A 14,414-nucleotide genomic window follows, 5' to 3' on the forward strand; every position below is an offset into this window, starting at 1 on the left:
GGGATTAAAGGGGAGTTCTGGGAATGCCACACGCCTGGCCTATGAATAGGTTTGATACCTAAGCGAACCATCTTGCTCCAAAGCACTGGCTTAGAGTCAACCACCTGAAAAGGGTTTCCATACATAGGTTCCCAGGGGGTGTGAGGGGTTGCAGAGTGTGAGTTCCTGACCTAAGAGGCAGAGATGCTCAGACATACAAAGGCAGCAGAGTTAAGGGATAGGGAGTAGGTTTTTATTGACCCTATTTCCCTTTCACTGGTCACTGCTCTTGACCCGAAGGACAACAGGCACAGAGCTGCAAGGGATCATGCCCAACTCTGTGATCACCAGATCCACGAGTTCAGGTGGAGTCACATCATAGACCAGATTCAACAACCGGAGCGATGGATGGTTCTGCCAGTTAGCCAGGGCCACCTGCTCTCTCCGCTTGCACTGCAGATCATCAGGGTCATCTGCAATAGTGAGTGGGCCTGTTAACATCCTTTTAGAAAAACAGTCAGGGTTTAATTTCCTTTCCTCTCTCAAGTATCCTCAGGCTCCAACAGCCTCAGCTGGTTACTGACCTCTGCTCTGCTTACCTAGCTCGTTGGAGACGAAGGCATCAGTCTGCACACGCTCACAGAACTTGTACGTTTCACAGCAGACCAGTACTGGAACATTATACGCTCGAGCCACCAGGGCCAGCTGTGCTGTCCCTACCCGTGACATCACAGATCCATTGGCCAGGAGTGCATGAGCTCCTAATAGCACCTTAGAAACCTGTTAGTGTAGAGTGGGAAGAAAGATGCTATGTTCTATCAGCATATAATGAAGTCCCCTGCCTCTGCCATCTTGTATTGTCCCAGAGTAGTGAAACTGCCCCGTTCCTTTCAGTGGCTGCTGCTTTAACATAGTGTTCTTGTAATAGCTAAACTGTACTTCTGCATGTAGCAGTTGCTTCTCTGTATCTCTCTCTCTCCCTTTTGTTTTTGTTTCGAGACAGGGTTTCTCTGTATAGATAGCCCTGACTGGAACTCACTCTTTAGACCAGGCTGGCCTTGAACTCAAGAGATCTGTCTGCCTCTGCCTTCGAAGTGTTAGTATCACCATCACACCTGCTTTTTCTATTAAGGATAAAAGGTGTTAGGTGTCACCTTTAATCTCAGTACTTGGGAGGCAAAAGCAAGCAGATCTCTGTGGATTCCCCAGGCCGGCTAGGACTACATGAGACTTTGTCTTTTTAAAAAAAAAAAAAAAAAAAAAAAGCTACCCAGAGAAACCCTGCCCCTCCCCCAACATAAATAAACATAATAAAAGGTAAGGGTCAATGAGGTGCCTCAATGGGTGGTCACTGCCAACCTTGGCAACCTGAGTTCTGTCCTCAGGATGTGAATGTGGGAAGAGCCGACCCTTCCAAAGGGTGTCCTCTGACTTCCACACAGAAGCCAGGGCGTACTGCCTCTGCCTACTCCCAGCCTCTCCCCCACTCCCTGCCACAATAAAGAAATGCAAACAGGGAAAAAGAACAACACATAAGGTTACTGTGCCTGTGCTACTACACCCTTCCTTTTCATCTCTGGAGTTCCTCTCCTGTGAGGACTCTCACCTCTGGGAGCACGTAGGAGGCTGCAGGAATCAGCAGGTAGGAGGTAGGGACCCCAGCACGAACAAGAGAACGGAGCATGTGCCTTCCCTCAAGCCGGGGCCTGCTGTCCACCACCACCACCCGAAACCGCCTGCCCTCGACCCAAGCCTCCCGGAGAATCCGTGACACCAGGGATGAGCTAGATATGGAGGGAGAAGAGGTGTTATAAACGCGACTAGCTGGTGGCCTGTTCAAGGCCAGGGCAGACGTGTCCTCTGACGGTTGCCCTCCCCAGTTTCCTCAGTCAGTGTCGACCCTACCATCCATACACCAGGATCACGTCCCCATCGCTGATCTTCTTAGAGGCAAATCGTGAAATTGCCTGAGCTGCAAGCACAATCTTCTCTTGTACATACCGGTCAATGGCTTCTCCAAGTTCTGACTTGGCCTAAATGTCGAGAGAACATGGATACAGTTCACTTTCTGCTTGTCATGCCATATGTGCCAATCATGATCCTAGCACTCAGGAAGCAGGAGGATCTCTGAGTTTGAGGCCAACTTGGTCAGGACAGCTGAGACCACATACTCAAAACAAAAACAAAAAACTACCATGCCCTTTGCTTGAATACGTCTATAACAATGGGCCTGAACTGGACCCCAAGATGGCAGGAATGCAAGTGACGAAACACTTCCCTAAGCAGCAACTAGGGCTGTGCCAATTCATGTCTTCTGAGAGTTCAGAATGTGCTGCTCATCCTAACCACAGGTGCAGCCTTGCCTTTCCCATTCCCAGAGTCCTTCATCACCTCCTCTTCCCGCTTGGAGCTGCTCATGCCAGTAATTTCCTTGTTAAGGAACTTGATGGCGTTGCACATGCTTGCTGACAGGGGGCGGCACTGGGTCAGGAAGCTGCAACAACAATGCCCCAGGTTTGCGCAACTGGTTAGGACTTAAAAGAGAACAGCAAGAAGAAAGCAGAGAAGGCCACAAGAAGGGACCGCATAAGGTGCAAATGGAGCTGCACCCCAGGGCTCACCTGATGTAGGGCTTTAGTTTATTTACAAGATCCCTGGAGAGGTCCTCACTGGGAGGTGTTGTGTAATCCTGAATCACCTACAGAATACACAAATGGGTCATCAAAATGTCCTTAAGGACGGTCTCTGAAATGGGGCAGAGGCAAGCTTCCCTGGGGAAATGTTCAGAGTGTGAGAGTCATTCCTTCTTTGTCCCAGAGATGACCAGGGTGGGGGATTGGGGGTAGGGGTGGGAAAGACATACTAGGGCAATCTTAGGGAGTGGGGCGGAGTCAGAGACAAGAACAGGGCATACCTGTTGCAAGGCGCGGAGCAGTGCGATGCAGCGGGCATTGGAGCCACTGACAAGGCCCTGGGAGTACTGCAGACCAAGTCGTACCATGGCTGGGTGGATCACAGAGGATGGGATGCTGATGGGACGGTGGTGTCACAGACTTTTTAAGGGAACTTGAGTACCTCTCGCCCACCGCCCCTCATGAAAAGGAATTTCCTTTACTAGCACAGACACCCCATTCCCTGCAGTTTTACCTTGAGTTTGAACCCCACCTACCCACACTTTCCAGCTACTTTAAACACTGAGTTCCTCAATCTCCTCAGACTTGGAACTTACGAAAACTTCCCTAAGACCCTACCTCATGTACTGGGTCAAGGAGTTTTGTCTGCTGTACTGGGGTAGGTGGGAGAAGAGACTGACTTTGGATCCATAATCCTTTCGTGTAGGAACCTTGAGAAAACAAAGGAAAGGGACTAAATGGGACAAAGCCCGGTAGAAAGCAAACTCATTTCTTTGACCCTAATATGTGCTTTCCCAGACCCTTTCTTCGCCCAGGGCAATTCTCCAAACACCAAAGCCACTTCCTACCTGTTGTCCATCTGGTTTTCTAACAAGCCTCCTCAGGAGTGTGGGGTCATCAACCTGGGTGTGCTCAGGGAGACGCTTCCCTCCTGAAAGTTAATGATATGCTTTCAAGATGCCGAACGTCTCAAAATGGGTGATGCGTTTTCAGTGCGTGTGGGACTGCGTGGAAAACAGGAAGTCGGGAAGATGGAGCTTTTGGGGTGCGGGGGGAGTAAAAATAGGGGTAGGGATGGAGTTAGCAGGAAAACTTTAAACTCTGTACCCCATGGGAAGCATGGGAGCCCGAGTTGGTTACAAGAATTTGGAGTGACTGGAGTTTGAACATGAGGAGAAGATACCTGAGGTGGCTTCTCCAGCCGTGCTGGGGCAGGCCTGAGGAGGAGGGCCGCCTTGTTCCCCCTTTCTTGCCTGTTTCAGGGCCCGCTCTGCCTCCTGCTTGGCTCTCCTTTCGGCGCGAAGTTCTGCCTTACTCCTGCCAGGTGGAACTTTCTCCCCAGCAGTGCCTCCCGGTTGACTACCAGGTCCCGGGAGTTCTCTGGTTGCATCTGCTAAAGACAGCGAGAAGAGGTGCCCAAGCCCTAGGATGCCGAACTCTTTGCCCCAACTAACGTTTCCCTTTAATTTATCTATTTACAGAGATCTGCCTGCCCTTGCCTCCTGGGCACCGGGACTCGGCTTTGTCTGCTTGCCACTGCCTTCCAAGTAACCTCTTCCATCTTTGTTTAAATCAACTGTTCCTTCTCCCCTTCCAAATCCCTCAACCAGCGTCCCTACCCCAGCTCTTTAAAAAGTCCCCTCACCTTGACACTGAGCTGCGGATACAGCAGAGCCAATTTCTTGGTCTGTCCCCTTTTCCTCCTTCCGTTTCTTCTTCTGCTGTTTCTTTTCTTTCCGAAGCTGAAGCTTCTCTTCTTGGGTCATCTCCCGCCCCGCTGCCTGAGACACAGACACGGGAACTGCTCTTCCTCAGGCCATTCCAAAGGCGTATCAATATTGGATGCTTACTAGATTCCCACAGGTTAAGTCCCTACCCCTCTCTGACTTACAAGTCTACATCTCACAGGGAGACAAACTTCTTCAGAGCCATAGGCACACGCCATAAAGCTCTGTAAAATCTCCTGGTTCTACTGAGAAATGAACTGAAAAGGGTGGGAGATGGAGCCGAATGAAGGTGACACAGCTTTCTGTGCAGCGCTTGGCAGGCGACTTGGGAGGTCTCCCTCACTTACCCCGGGCCGAGGAGAAAGTTCTGCCTTCATCTCGGATCTCGATTCTGCATCAGAAAACAGGGCACAGAGTGAGCCAGAGAGGCTCCGGGAGGGCTTGGGGAGACTCGTCGGCGCAGCTGGCTGCTGGGTTGGCATGACCACAGCTCGGCTGCCGGGCGCGAGGCGCTCCGGGATCCGCGTGGGGACGCACTGTGCGACAGGATCAAAGGACAGGCGGGGGAGGAAAAGGGTCAGTCACCCTTCTGGGAACAGCCGGCAAGCGGCGCCGAGCCCTAGATGATGTAAATCAGAGTCCCGAGATGGGCAGAACCCGTGCGGCAAGGCCCAAAAGCTCTCGGTACCCGGCACCAGCGACCCGGCGCTTATCTGCTCCAGTACCAGTTGGTGCATCCAGCCCCTCACTCACCTTCGCGGACAGCCACCGCCACAGCAGCCATGATTGTGGGTCCTAGGCTCCTCCCGCCGAGGTCACTCAAACTACAGCGCCACCTGGGAGGCAGGCTCCCCAGCCGTCTCCCGCGGAGTCAGTCCCCAGCGGACTACAACTTCCGGCGTGCCCTGGGTCCCGCCCCCGGCTACGGATCGCGATGAGAACCACGGGATGTTGGTTCCCAATTAGGATACTCTCCGGCCCTCAACTACAGCTCCCAGCATGCCGAGGTTGGTGCTCTACGAGCCGACGTCCTACAGCCCTCCCACCACGGAGTTCAGGTCCCCCAAAATGGCGAGCTGGGCTACGGAGAGGCGCTGAGTGGCGGAGGCGAGCAAGCAGAGCCGCTGCGGCCCTGGTAGTACGGAGCTCCGCCTTAGGGAACATGCACTTTTCCATTCCTGAAACCGAGTCCCGCAGCGGGGACAGCGGCGGCTCCGCCTACGTGGTGAGAAGCTGCTAGAGCTGGGCTGGGGCGGGGTTAACGGGCCGGAGCCCTCGGAGCGGCCTCCTGCCTTCAAACTAACCTGGAAGCCATCTCATGTCTCAGCTTCGTACAGAAGTCACCCCAAGCTCCAGTAGGTTCTTTGGGCGATTGCTATCCCCGGGCCGCAAGCGCCCTGTTGGTGGGCATCACTGTCATCTGCAAGAGGGAGACTGTCGCACAAATGCCTGAGTTTCCCCTGGACTAGGCCTTTTGCTAGGAACCCTGGGGGGGGGGGGGGGGGGAGAAAACAGGCTAAATGCCGGGACGTCTCAGAGCCTTGCGAAAACGGATGTCAGACAACTTCCGGCCAGGTTTCTAGGGGCAAGAGGTGGTTTGGACTTTGACCCTGAGATGTTTGCGTGCTTTTGTATCTCCAGGCCTATAACATTCACGTGAATGGAGTCCTGCACTGTCGGGTGCGCTACAGCCAGCTCCTGGGCCTACACGAGCAGGTGGGACTAGCTCTCTCCGGTCTAGACGCAACTTCAAGCCCTTCCGTACTCATGGCATTAACCCGCTTTCACTGCATTCCCCTTTAATCATCGCCACTGTGAAAAGTGTGCCTTGTTAGCGTGACATTTCAGGGGAACTCCCTAAGCAGCTTGTCTCTCACAATTCCTGCTCCTCCCCAGCCTTACATCCGCATCCCTTTTCTGAGCTGTCTGCTTTGCACGGAGAAACCAAACCCTGTTAGCCAAAACACATTTCTTCTGTTACCTAAGCTACAACTTAGAAATTCATTTCCCTGCTTAATCCACACTATTTGGCTGATTCCCTTGATTGTTCTTGGCTTCTTTGAGCGTATACCTGTTCCAAGGGTCATGTATCAATGATGCAACGATTCCTTTCCTCACCGGACGGTGAACTGTCTTTAACTCTGTAGAGAGCCCTGGTTCTAATGATAACTAATTGTCAGTCCTGAGCAAGTTACCTAATTTCTTTGGGCCTCAGTTTTTTCAGATGAAAAATAAATTCCCCAATCAGCAAAGTCCCTTCAACAGACTGTATGAGCATACTATGACTTTATTATTTGTGTACATGAATGCTCTCTACATCCTGTGAGGGTTCAGTGAACAGTCTTGCTAGAAAAATCAGAGGGCTCTCGGGCCCCATGAAAACTCACTGTACAGTGTGAATGTGCTTATACACATGAGCACATACAAAAAACTTACACTTGAGATCCTGAGTCTGCCAAAGTCATCTTTCCTCACATGGCCACTTTAGAGTTGTTAGGGGAACTCAGGAGGCCTTGGAGGAATCTCAGCTGCCACCTCCTAGTTCCGATGTTAATGTGAAGAATTGTACCTCTTTCCCTACATAGCTTCGGAAGGAGTATGGGGCCAACGTGCTTCCTGCATTCCCCCCAAAGAAGCTTTTCTCCCTGACGCCTGCAGAGGTAGAGCAGAGACGCGAGCAGTTAGAGAAGTACATGCAAGCTGGTGAGTGGACGGGTGAGATCCAGGCTGTCTGAGAGCCGCCTCCATCAGGCAGCCTGCGCTAACGGTTACACCTAGGAAGCCTCTTGCCTGATGCTAATTAACAAAGCGAGTAGCCATCATGGAGTTTAAACTCCATAGCAGTAAAGCAACCTGCAGATGGATCGCTATGGGAAATGCTAGCATGACGTTAGTTTGAAGAGTGATTCAGGTTGGTGGGGAGAACTTTGTATCTGATACGCGTTAGATTAACATCGCTGTTATTTTCCTAGTTCTGTAGACTGGACTCAACTAGATGGCAGCCAAGGGTGGGGCAGGTGAAGAATTTATGCAAACAGTGTGTGAGGTGAGGCCAGCTGGGGGATGTGGCAGGCCACCATCAGCCCAGGATATGGGGTTGGGGGACCCTACTAAGAGGAGGACTTGGGGAGGCCAAGGCTGAGTCATAAGTTACCGGAATGTCATTCTCTTGACCCCACAGTTCGGCAAGACCCGTTGCTTGGGAGCAGTGAGACCTTTAATAGTTTTCTACGTCGGGCCCAACAGGTAAGGCTCTGTTGGTAGAACCGTATTTAAAGGAAAGACCTGCCCGGTGCCCTGTCATTTTAATTACATGGTTACTTCCTGGTCTGCCCCCCCCCTCCCTTTTTTTTTCCCCAAAGAAGCTTCTGACGTACCACTGATGTCAAGGGAAGTCTAGCCTGTATTTAAGGATGATGATACTAGAGGGGGCCAGGAAAGTGGGGTTCATCTGAGCTGGAACCTAGACCTTAATTAACACAGGCAGGGCCTCGCATCTGCATCTGTTTATACAGGAGACACAACAGGTCCCCACAGAGGAGGTTTCCTTGGAAGTGCTGCTCAGCAATGGACAGAAAGTTCTAGTCAATGTGCTAACTTCTGACCAGACCGAAGATGTTCTGGAGGTGAGGCGCTTGTTGAGCACGGCCCGTCTGCCCAGTGCACACTAGGCTCTGCACTGAAATACCTGGTTGGATAAGCTGTACTTCCTGTTCCCAGGCTGTGGCTGCAAAGCTGGATCTTCCAGATGACTTGATCGGATATTTTAGTCTCTTCCTCGTTCGAGAAAAAGAAGACGGAGCCTTTTCTTGTGAGTGTCTCTGGCTTTTACTGCTTACGCTTCCGGCCGTGAGTTCCATCCAACGCATCTCAGAATGGAACATTTCCTCCCAGCACTTGTGCTGGTTTCCCTTCCTCTTTAGCCTGGTCACATTTTCCTTTTTTACTCTGTAGTTGTACGGAAGCTGCAGGAGTTTGAGCTGCCTTACGTATCTGTCACCAGTCTTCGGAGTCAAGAGTATAAGATTGTGCTCAGAAAGAGGTCAGGGCTGGGCCTTAAAGCAGGAGAGCCTGGGTTGGATGGCTGGGTCACACACTGCAGTAGCTTCCTCTGGCCGAGGGAATAACACTGGAGGTTCTACCCACTTCTCCCACTATTACTTAGCCCCATAGTTGCAGTTGCTTCTGTTCGCCCATTTTCGATTCTACCTCTGCCTTACCCCTACTTAGCCCCGTTACCCATTTCCACCCCTTGGCCTCACAGTTATTGGGACTCTGCCTATGACGACGATGTCATGGAGAACCGGGTTGGCCTGAACCTGCTTTATGCTCAGGTGAGCTTGGAGCTGCCTCAGAACCCTTGCCCTGAAATGACTATGGTATTCCATTTTCTCAAGAAAACTCCCTCCAAGTCTGGTTCCCAGTTCGTGGGGAAGTTTCTAGAATATGGTCAGAGCTCCTGGCACAACTTTGACTCTGTAAACTGCTATGGTCAGGGTCTCACTGCAGTTGGTTCTCAAGTGTGGACAGGCTGACAGAGCTCACTTTGATCACTTCAGAAGAACTACTAACGCGGAGCCCCCACTCACTGTCCCCACTGTTTGCAGACCGTGTCAGATATTGAGCATGGGTGGATCCTGGTCACCAAAGAGCAGCACCGGCAGCTGAAATCTCTGCAAGAGAAGGTCTCCAAGAAGGAGGTGAGCTTTTTAGCCTTGTCTCCCGGCAAGGGGTCCCTACCTCCGAGCTAACCCTCCCCTTTGTGACTCACTCTACCTGGTGACCATTTTTCAGTTCTTGCGGCTGGCGCAAACCCTGCGGCACTATGGTTATTTGCGCTTTGATGCCTGTGTGGCTGACTTCCCAGAGAAGGACTGCCCTGTGGTGGTCAGTGCGGGCAACAGTGAGCTCAGTCTCCAGCTGCGACTGCCCGGCCAGCAGCTCCGTGAAGGCTCCTTCCGGGTTACCCGCATGCGGTGCTGGAGGGTAACCTCCTCTGTGAGTTTTTCTTTTTGAGACAATTTCTAGCTATGTTCCTATTACTGTCGTGGAACTGCGTAGCCCAGTCACCCTTGAACTCATGGTCCTCCTGCCTCAACTTCCCAAAGGCTGGGATTAGCACACCTGCCTTTCTTCGGGGAGGGGAGGCATTCTGAGATGGGGACCTGGCAAGCTTTGAGCTTCCAGGCTGCAGAGGTCCACAAGTTGGCCAAAATGAATCCTATGGGTCCTGTTCTCTTCTAGGTGCCACTCCCCAGCGGAAGCACGAGCAGTCCCAGCCGGGGTCGGGGTGAGGTGCGCCTGGAACTGGCTTTTGAATACCTCATGAGCAAAGACCGGCTACAGTGGGTCACCATCACCAGCCCACAGGTGTGAGCCCACCTTCAGAGCTCTTATGGAACCTTTAAGTCCCAAAGTCTAGGCTTCCAGGACTCTGAGTAGGAGGAGACCCGGCTAGGGATGGCTTCTCTCATGAGCCTTCTCCTCCCCTCAGGCCATTATGATGAGCATCTGCCTGCAGTCCATGGTGGACGAGCTCATGGTGAAGAAATCTGGGGGCAGTATCAGGAAGGTAAGTGGCCAGTGGGGACGAAGCCGCTGAGTGCCTGTGTTCTCCTAGCTCATCCTACGAGTATGGTTTCTCTTGAGATGGAGGGGAAATGGTTGGGCTCTGAAGAGAATTATCCTGGGTCTGTCCTCAGATGCTGCGTCGGCGGGTGGGGGGCACCCTGAGACGGTCAGACAGCCAGCAAGCAGTGAAGTCCCCGCCATTGCTCGTAAGTTAATGTTAGTGCCTTAGCCCCCAGCCCTGCCTCGCCTCTCCTCTGCTCCTAACCTAATTGCTCTGCCTCTGCCCCAGGAGTCACCAGATGCCAGCCGGGAATCCATGGTCAAACTCTCAGTGAGTTGCTAAGGTTGGCTGGGGGGAGGGGGGACTCACATGCTACCAGCCTCTGACCCTTCTCTGTCTGTTACAGAGTAAGCTGAGCGCCGTGAGCTTGAGGGGAATTGGCAGTCCCAGCACAGATGCCAGTGCCAGTGCCGTCCATGGCAATTTCGCCTTCGAGGGCATTGGAGATGAGGATCTGTAATCTCAACTGCTCGGATGTCTGCCCTCTGCCCCAGAGGAAATTTACACAGACTTGCCCTGTGCCTATGCTCCCAAGTTAGGGGAGGATTTTCCTATTCCCTTCCTACTTCTTTTCCCCCGTCTTGGCCAGGGGCCTCCTAACCTACCTTCCCTTTCCTGGGCTGGCTACACAAAAGATCACTGTCTCTTTTTCAGAGCTGGCCCTTGATGCCAAAATTAGTATTTAGTATTTTGCACAAAGTCCAAGGGACCATGTCTGCCTGCCTTGGGGAGGACCCGCAGCTCCCCATGGGCTGCTTCTGGCTTTTTAGGGCCAGGCCATGGGCAGAGGGTGGGCAGAGGTCTGTGAGTGGTCCGACCAGCTCCCCATCATTAAACTCAGCCTGACTGCTGCCTACCTTTGGCTCCCTCTCACTGCCCCTATCATAGCAAGGGCTACGCTGAGGGTAAGGCCTAAGTGTTTGCCATTGCCAATTCAGCATAGACATGGCTTTGTTAGTGTTTCCTTTATTATAAAGCACTGAAATAAGTTAAAACAGGTGAGAAGCTGGGCAGTCCCCAGCCAGTTCATCCACAGCCCCTGGGAGCAATTGTGGTGATTCCAAGGTCCTCATCACTGAGCTCGTTAAGTGCATGAGCAAGGCCCCTTGGTCCATATGGCTCCTGCCCATGAGGTTCAGGCTGGTCCATATGGTTCCTAGGTTAGTCTGTGTGGAGCCCCTGGCCAGCGGGGGAGGAGGGGGAAGGTGGTTTCTAGAGTCCATTTGTATAAAAAGCAGGCGTAGGGCTAATTCCTAGGGCCCCAGGTACAAGAACCTAGTTCAAGGCGAGTCTGTATGGAGAGCCCTGCCACCTGCAGCACCCAGGGCTGCTGCGCCCCGAGTGCTCAAAACCGAGGGTGGGCTGTGAGGTGGGGCCCAGCCCTCAGGGGCAGAGAGACCAGATCCGCCTGCCCCACCATGGCCGTGCACCTTCTGATGGCGCTTGTAGTTGTCCCAGTGGCCTGTGGTATAGGCGCAGGTGGCACAGCGGAAGGGCTTCTCACCCGTATGGCGCAGCATATGACGTTTGAGGTTCATGCTCTGGTTGCAGCTGTAGTTGCAAAGGCTACACCGAAAAGGTTTGTCACCAGAGTGGATGCGACCATGACGCTTGAGGTTGGCTAGGTTGCCACAGGCGTATGGACAGAGCGGGCACTTGTAGGGCTTCTCTCCTGTGTGGACGCGCTGGTGCCGTTTCAGGTTATCCAGATGAGCGGAGGCATACGGACAGCGGGCACAGCGGAAGGGTTTCTCACCACTGTGAGTCTTCATGTGCCGAGCCAGGTGGTTGGGATAGTGAGTGGCAAAGGGACAGAGACTACAGGCAAAGCCTTTGTCGCTGGGGCCCTGGGGCCCCCCACTGGCACCCCCTCCTGCCTCTCCTCGCATGCAGCGCCCACACATGGCAGTTCCCAACCGGCTGCCCTCACCCTCCTCCAGTTCTTGTCCACAACCCCGGCAGGTCCAAGGGAACAGCAGCTCTGGCAGTGGTTCTGATCCAGCACCACACAAACCCTCCCCTTCACCCCGCAGCTGCCCACAGTCTGGCAGGAAACTGGCACCACCTGGTGGCACATGGAGGCTCAAATCAGGAAGGATCAGCGCATCTGTGGGAACAATAAGACACGGGCCATTAATCCAAGTATCCCATTGCTACCCACCACGTCCCAGGATCTCTGCGTCCTGCTTGTTACCTTCTGGTCGACGGGGCATTGTCCCCTCCTGCTCTGTGGGACTGGGAGGCCGGGTTGGTCGTGGAGCACAGCATCGGAAGCCACAGGTCGGGCATGGAGGAGCGGGAGGCCCTGTGTGGGTGCGCTGATGCCGCCTCAGGTTGCCCAGGCTGCTGCAGGCAAAGGGGCAGTGGGGACAGCGGTAGGGCTTCTCGCCAGTATGGGTGCGGGTGTGTCGCGTCAGGTTGACGAGCTGGGCTGAGGCGTAGGGACAGCGGCCACAGCGGAACGGCTTCTCCCCGCTGTGTGTCTGCATGTGCCGCTTCAGGTGGCTCGAGTAGTGGGACACGAAGGCGCAGAGGCGGCATGAGTACAGTAGCCGTGGGGGCAGCGGGGGCCCCCCACCCGGCCCTCCTGCCCCACAACACGGCCCCTCACCTGTCGGCCCCCCACACAGCTGACAGGCTGGGCCTGGCCTCTCACCCCTGGCCTCCCCTGGACCCCTGGCCGGCTCCTCAACTTCACTCTCGGCACTTAATGCCCGGCCGCCCCCAGACTCGTCATCACTCAGCCCATAGGGAAGTCCTGGTCTGGCCCCCTGAGAGTCTCCTGGTGAGAGAAACAAGAAACCAAATCAGCATGGTTGAAGACCAAGTTCCAAACTCTCCTTTCTTATGGCCCTACTTATTCTGCCCAACCCATCATTTGGTTTAAAAAACAAACAACCCAAACCTTTAAAAAGCTCTCCCATGCAACCTACATATCCCCTACACTGCCTTCAGAACATTCAGCCTGTCCACCTTCCTGAGCTTAATTACTGATCTATGCTGTTTCTGATAAATGGAAAAAATCAAGGGCATGAAGTGGATTGCAGGCTGATGTCAAGCAACATTAGTTCTTGAGATAAGTGAAAATATATAGGTCCCTGAGATCATTTTTGTAAGCACTGGTTCAGTAAAGCTTTTTATATAAGGCCGATTATAAGATGAAACTCATCTCAAGGAGGCACAATTTGGAGAAAACAGAAGCAACATAGTGCAAATTACACAGAAAGGGCAGACTCCTTTAAATGGGTTCTCTTGTCTTAAAAAAAAAAAAAAAAAAAAAAAACCCAAGGAAGAAATGAGAAACTTTAGGGTAGAAACTGAAACCATCTCTGAGTACACAGGATCCGCTGCTACCGTGAAAGAGTAGCTTGTTTACATAATGTTTTCCATGACTCTCTTGAGGTGCATATAGAAGAATTGGGGCTGGGGGCAAGGTTATTAAAAGGGCATTAACTTTGGCCGAGTGCATCACACACCCTTGTATTCATGTCACCTTTAGCTAGACCCACAACTTCGCGTTAGCAAAATGCTGCTAAGGGACTCCTAGCCAAGTAGTCCTAGGTTATGGAAGGAAGTGGTGTTTTGGTCACTGACACTAACTTTAAAGGGTTGAGTCACCAATAGCCATTAATCCTTAAACACACCTTCAGAGTCTCTCTCAAAGCCCATGAGCTGGTCGTTGTGGCTGTCACCTTCCTCCTCTTCCTCTTCAAACTCCAGATCTTGGCCTAGTAGCAAATCACTCTCCAACACCAGGGCCCCAGGTCCTTCGTCGAAGGAATCTTCAGTGTCCACTAAAGAGGGGAAGGTGCTTGTGGAATCTCCCTCCCAAGCCATGCCCAGAATCCGAACCAGGGAGTCAGGCGTGGCGAACTGCACTTCCCGGACTCGATGACCCTCTCGGGTTCCCTTAATACTTTGGTGGAGAGCTATGATCCCAGATCACCCGACCCCAACCCTCAGGAGTCCCCCTCCACCCTGACCTGGACCCACTCTACTGACCCCACCCCTATTCCTCCCGACTCAAGGCCCCTGACCCCTGACCTTTGACCCCCTCGCATTTCACGGGCTGCGGGTGGCTTTGCTTCCTTCGGGGCATCGTGACCGGCTCCAGCCCGACGCGCCTCCGGCCCGAGGCCGCCGAGCCCCGCCCCTCCTAGTTCGGCCCAGCCGCCGGCCGTCGCTCTCAGGGTCCACGAACCGGCCCCATACACCGGTGCGGGCACTGGGCAGCCCCCGGCCCTGGCCCCGGAGCCCAGCTCAGGTTGCTCCCGCCGCCGCCGCCGCTTCCATTCATGGAACCCCCTGCCCCCCTTTGGAGACCAGCTGGTACCTCCGTACCCGCTTCCGCTTCCGCCGCCGCACGGCCAGACGGGACACGTAGTTCGTGCAGTGCACTACGGGAGCACAGCCGCAGCATGACCGGGAAGTGATTGTGATGCG

General features: G+C 53.5%; 3 protein-coding genes across 6 annotated transcripts; 1 reads left to right on the top strand and 2 right to left on the bottom strand.

Annotated features, from left to right (window-relative positions):
- Positions 1 to 210: 210 nt before the first annotated feature.
- Eif2b4 (eukaryotic translation initiation factor 2B subunit delta) lies at positions 211 to 5,252 on the bottom strand. Of its 4 annotated transcripts, none has more exons than XM_051141877.1 (13): positions 5,093 to 5,252; positions 4,687 to 4,730; positions 4,258 to 4,393; positions 3,796 to 4,002; positions 3,461 to 3,543; positions 3,231 to 3,322; positions 2,894 to 3,008; positions 2,601 to 2,677; positions 2,371 to 2,473; positions 1,885 to 2,012; positions 1,586 to 1,763; positions 579 to 759; positions 211 to 452 (listed from the first exon to the last, which is right to left on the bottom strand). In XM_051141877.1, exons 1-13 carry the CDS (start codon positions 5,121 to 5,123, stop codon positions 253 to 255), a joined length of 1,575 nt encoding a protein of 524 aa, XP_050997834.1. In that variant the 5' UTR covers positions 5,124 to 5,252; the 3' UTR covers positions 211 to 252. The 4 variants fall into 4 exon arrangements, with proteins under 4 accessions (XP_050997834.1, XP_050997792.1, XP_050997754.1 ...); XM_051141835.1 differs by having other exon boundaries at positions 3,796 to 4,005; positions 5,093 to 5,251; XM_051141797.1 differs by lacking the exon at positions 5,093 to 5,252 and having other exon boundaries at positions 4,687 to 4,911.
- A 104-nt stretch (positions 5,253 to 5,356) lies between these two features.
- Snx17 (sorting nexin 17) lies at positions 5,357 to 10,827 on the top strand. Its single transcript, XM_051142040.1, has 15 exons — positions 5,357 to 5,564; positions 5,981 to 6,055; positions 6,925 to 7,042; positions 7,521 to 7,585; positions 7,855 to 7,965; positions 8,060 to 8,150; positions 8,294 to 8,381; positions 8,604 to 8,673; positions 8,947 to 9,039; positions 9,134 to 9,337; positions 9,584 to 9,709; positions 9,834 to 9,911; positions 10,042 to 10,116; positions 10,200 to 10,241; positions 10,318 to 10,827. The coding sequence occupies exons 1-15, from the start codon at positions 5,502 to 5,504 to the stop codon at positions 10,429 to 10,431; spliced, it is 1,413 nt and encodes a 470-aa protein (XP_050997997.1). The 5' UTR covers positions 5,357 to 5,501; the 3' UTR covers positions 10,432 to 10,827.
- Positions 10,828 to 11,039: 212 nt separating this feature from the next.
- Znf513 (zinc finger protein 513) lies at positions 11,040 to 14,287 on the bottom strand. The gene is made up of 4 exons (XM_051141944.1): positions 14,016 to 14,287; positions 13,616 to 13,765; positions 12,166 to 12,753; positions 11,040 to 12,078 (listed from the first exon to the last, which is right to left on the bottom strand). Exons 1-4 carry the CDS (start codon positions 14,068 to 14,070, stop codon positions 11,252 to 11,254), a joined length of 1,620 nt encoding a protein of 539 aa, XP_050997901.1. The 5' UTR covers positions 14,071 to 14,287; the 3' UTR covers positions 11,040 to 11,251.
- Between the last annotated feature and the right edge of the window lie 127 nt (positions 14,288 to 14,414).

This window comes from Acomys russatus, chromosome 1 (assembly GCF_903995435.1).
Source record: "Acomys russatus chromosome 1, mAcoRus1.1, whole genome shotgun sequence".
Taxonomy (NCBI): Eukaryota; Metazoa; Chordata; class Mammalia; order Rodentia; family Muridae; genus Acomys; species Acomys russatus.